The 4,462-nt window shown below is 33.8% G+C and overlaps 1 protein-coding gene across 2 annotated transcripts; it reads left to right on the top strand.

Moving 5' to 3' along the window:
- The first annotated feature begins 2,361 nt into the window (after window positions 1-2,361).
- LOC111908225 (uncharacterized) lies at window positions 2,362-3,992 on the top strand. 2 transcript variants are annotated; one of them, XM_023904063.3, is made up of 6 exons: window positions 2,362-2,519; window positions 2,630-2,882; window positions 2,950-3,106; window positions 3,264-3,355; window positions 3,470-3,593; window positions 3,675-3,992. In XM_023904063.3, the coding sequence occupies exons 1-6, from the start codon at window positions 2,387-2,389 to the stop codon at window positions 3,741-3,743; spliced, it is 828 nt and encodes a 275-aa protein (XP_023759831.1). In that variant the 5' UTR covers window positions 2,362-2,386; the 3' UTR covers window positions 3,744-3,992. The 2 variants fall into 2 exon arrangements, with proteins under 2 accessions (XP_023759831.1, XP_023759832.1); XM_023904064.3 differs by having other exon boundaries at window positions 2,971-3,106.
- The last annotated feature ends 470 nt before the right edge of the window (window positions 3,993-4,462 follow it).

The raw sequence follows: 4,462 nt of genomic DNA on the forward strand, positions 1-4,462 counted from the left end.
TTTATAAACCAGTTTAAAATGTATTTAGATAAAACAATATACGTAAGAGTATTGAATAAGTGAAAACCTTTTTGAAAACCCCTTTATAGTATCCTACTTGGTAAAACAGTGTACAGTGTGGTAAAACCTTGTGCATGCGGGTTATCAATCGCATGTGATTGATATGATAACTGGCATGTTTAACTTGTATTCCCCCCCTATAAAACATGTAAAAACATTCAAAAGGTTCATTCAGGGGTATGAACTCACCTGGCGTAAGTAGATCCGACGAAGGTGCCGGTTGGGTGTTCGGTTGTCAACTAAAGACTCGGACACACTAAATGACCTATTTAACATATGATAACATATGTTCACATACAATTAGTATATTTAATACTAATTAAACAAGTATACGCTCTCTAAGGAGCGGAAAACACTTTGGTTAAGCGTTTGGGGTGTCCCGGGTAACATCTAAGGGTGTGTATGGCTTAGGAATGGAGTTTACTCTCCGAGAGTAAACTCTCTACACTTAGTTTACGGCCCAGGGACAACTCCCCATGAGTTTACGGCCGTAAACTCATGGTGAGGGGTTCTAGTGTGTTTTAAGGGCTCAATCTTGTTCGCGGGATTTTTCTAGGTCCAAATCTAAATGGTATGAATGAGTTTAGGGTCTTTAAGGGCACCATTATGGAGTTTACGGCCCATGAACCATCCCTAAGGGAGTTCACGGCTGTGAACTCCTATGCCATGAGTTAAGTGAAGTTTTAAGCCCTTAAATCACTCCTAGCATTTTATAGTAATAGTCTAAGGCCATTTGGGGAATAAAAATCAATGTTTTGGCATGTTTGAGGGTGTTTACGGCCTTGACACATGTCTGGGCCGTAAACTCCTTTTGTCCCTTCATTTCATTGTGTTTAATTGTACTAAACCCGAAATAGCAAGCCCCTAATTTATGTATTAAGCCTAAGGGTGGTTTGGGAGTGTTTTTGGGGCATTTTGACAAGGTTTAGAGGTGTTTACGGCCTAAGCAGGTGCTTGGGCCGTAAACTCTCTTTTGTGCCTCATTTTCATGGTTTTAAATGATCAAACACTCCTAGGCTAAATCCTCAATTTATTTCCAAGCTTTTAGGGACAAGTTTGGTTCTTTTTGGCCATATTTAAGGTGTTTACGGCCTAAGGAGGATCTTAGGCCGTGAACTCCTTTTCAACAGCTTAAATGGTTGAATTTTAAGCTATAAACACGAATCATAATGTTTAGAACAAGTTAGGATAAGTGGACTTACGATTTGGAAGCGTTTGGTTGCGGATTCGGGTCGAAAACGAGTCTAGAGAGAGAGGGTGGAACAGGCTCAAATGGAGTTTACTCTCCCTTATATATGGGTGGGAGTTGGAGCTCAGTGGAATTCTACCCGATACTGCCGTTATACGAGGCTTTTGGTCGCACCCGATTTAGTGGTCGTAATAATAAAAACTAACATTTTCCAAATAAATGGAATATAAAATAAGTATCTTTATTTCTTTTATCACGACTTTAACGGCATATAAAATAAATAAATAACACATTTATTTACTTGACGACTTCTAATTAACGGAACTTTTATAAACTGGAATATTCCGTTAACGGTAACGGGGAAATGTAACGGAACAACTTGGGTTGTCACATATCAACCACAATGAATATCATATTTCATTTTGATAACAACTAAAGCTATGAAAACAATATCAACCATATCAAGCATGACACAATACCTGTAAATTACACAAATACAAAAAAGAAGTAACTCACTTAGTTCAAACTTCCATACATTCCCTCTCAAACAAAAACAAATTTCATAAGTCAAACTACCATAAACCAATCATAAGACATATATATATATATATATATATATATATATATATATATATATATATATATATATATATATATATATATATATATATATATATATATATATATATATATATATATATATATATATGGAGTGGTTCAAATGAGAACAAAAAAAGGTTAAGAACCGTAAGAACCTCTAACTTTAGATGTTTATAAAGGGTTTAGGGTAACCCTAAACCCTAAACTTTAAACCCTAAACTCTAACCCCTAAACCCTTTATAAACATCTAAAATTAGAGGTTCCTACGGTTGTTAACATTTTTTGATTCTCATTTGAACCTTTATATATATATATATATATATATATATATATATATATATATATATATATATATATATATATATATATATATATATATATATATATATATATATATATATATATCTTTAATTGGTTTTGACTAAACAAATGAATAAGCACAGATTCATGGGCCACAAGTTGGAGATACAATGAGATTTTAAAGCAGTCGACCCAATGAAGGCCTTTTCTAAAGCGGAAGCCCATCTCATATAACCAATGGTAAATTCCCATAGCCATGGGGGCAATTTGGCAAGCTCTTCGTCTTCAACTCTGCGTCATGTTTCAGTTTTCACAATGACAACGGCAAGTCGTCGATCGAAGAAGCGCAGAAAACTTCGAAAACAAGAGGGTGAGAAAGTTGCTTTCAATTTCATTTACAAAGTGATCTAAAGAAATTGATTTTTTATCTTCAATTTTTCCTCTGAGCTTCTCCGTTAATTGTTTGCATTCCGATACCAGTGAATATTAGGGCGAAATTTCGAGCTACTAAAGAATCACGCCCCATTATCAGCCCAAAGATTAAAAAGTACTGGCTACAACGATACAGTTTATTTTCAAGGTACGATGAAGGTATCAAAATGGACGAAGAAGGATGGTTCTCAGTCACGCCGGAGGAAATTGCAGTCCGACATGCCCAGCGGAGTGTTGGCGGTGGAGTTGTGGTTGATTGCTTTGCTGGTATGGGTGGCAATTCCATTCAATTTGCTTCATTGTAAGTCCCTACGTTTCCAAATCATATAACAATTACACATTTCAGATTTTTTTCTAAGAATCATTAGATGTTCGTATTTACTTTGTAGGGGATATCACGTTATTGCGATAGATATTGATCCTCGAAAGGTTGAAATGGCATCAAACAATGCAAAGATCTATGGTGTGGACAATTATATTGATTTCATTGTCGGAGACTTTTTGCAATTAGCACCATTTCTAAAGGTATTCTTGTTCATTACAATCTTATTACAGCATATAAACCCTAATCAACCAAACTAGTTGACAGAATTCATTTGGTCATAGTTTGTTCTTGAAAAGTTTGAATTTTTTCCTGGATACAATAATAATATTCTTCTTTGGTTATCATGTTTATGTTAAGGGTAATGTAGCATTTCTTTCTCCACCATGGGGAGGACCTTCATATAAGAATATAAACAATTTTACACTCGATTTACTCAAGCCAGTTAATGGGTATGTCAATATGTCATACTATTTCTCATGCTACACTAAATTGTGATTATCATAGTTGATAGATAATTGTGATGCATATAAATGTAATAATTGCATTTTATAATTTATATTCAGGTATACATTGTTTCAAGTAGCTCAAACAATAACCCCAAACATCATTATGTTTTTGCCTCGAAATGTGGATGTTTGTGAAGTTGAACAACTTTCTTGGCTCTCTTCTCCTCCTCTAAATGTTGAGGTTATAACTTATATGTATTCATATTTGATTGCAATTACTTTTAGCTTTTTGTGTAAGTTATATGTTGTTCATGGATTTCAGATCGAAGAAAATTATGTGCATGGGTTTTTGAAGGGCAAAACTGCTTATTTTGGTAATGTTGCATATTAGGGTGTTGGTCAATGAAGTTGCACCTTTGACTAATGGCTAGAACTTGTATAAACAAAAAGAGGTAAGGTTTTGTTTGGTAAATCATGTTCAACATTTTGTATAACAACATGTGCTCTAGGTTAAATATGATGAATTCCTTATTTTTATAAGATTAAAGTGTTCTATTTCTATGTTGTAGCTCAATCTTGACTCCTTCGACTCATTTATTTGAGTTATGAGTTCAATTAATAGCTCTTTAATATTTTCCAACTCTTTAGCTTTCCATAGTCTTTTAAGCTTTCTTTTTCAAAGCAAGAATAAAATGTTTGTTTTGGGAATGAATTCGTATAAAGGTTTCCAAGTTGTTATGTAAGACATATTTTGATATCGAATATCAACTTATGAAGCTATTTGGAGTGTTCTATACACATAAGGTGTCAATATTGTTGTTATGGTTATATGGAGTTAATTAGCATTAATATTCAACTTTTGTCAATTTGATTAATTTTGGTGTTGTTTAAATACTTTATCCTCAATTTAATATCCCAAGTCTTTTGCCATTGTTTTTGGTTTTTACTTTTTTTTGGGTTTGATTAGTACCATAATAATCTTACTTTCAAACATCCTAGTTTTACCCGTTCTATAGATCAGTACGTATCACCATACATCTTCACTTTGATCTTGGATGAATTATCTCATAAGATCCTTGGAGGGGTGTCGTGGTGTATGTTCATTTAGTT

This window comes from Lactuca sativa, chromosome 7 (genome assembly GCF_002870075.4).
Source record: "Lactuca sativa cultivar Salinas chromosome 7, Lsat_Salinas_v11, whole genome shotgun sequence".
In the NCBI taxonomy this organism is placed as follows: Eukaryota; Viridiplantae; Streptophyta; class Magnoliopsida; order Asterales; family Asteraceae; genus Lactuca; species Lactuca sativa.

Coding starts and splice junctions, on each gene's coding strand:
- LOC111908225 (XM_023904063.3), top strand. CDS start 2,387: ATGGTAAATTCCCATAGCCATGGGGGCAATTTGGCAAGCTCTTCGTCT. Junction 2,520..2,629: donor AAAACTTCGAAAACAAGAGG/GTGAGAAAGTTG, acceptor TTCCGATACCAG/TGAATATTAGGGCGAAATTT. Junction 3,356..3,469: donor TTACTCAAGCCAGTTAATGG/GTATGTCAATAT, acceptor ATTTATATTCAG/GTATACATTGTTTCAAGTAG.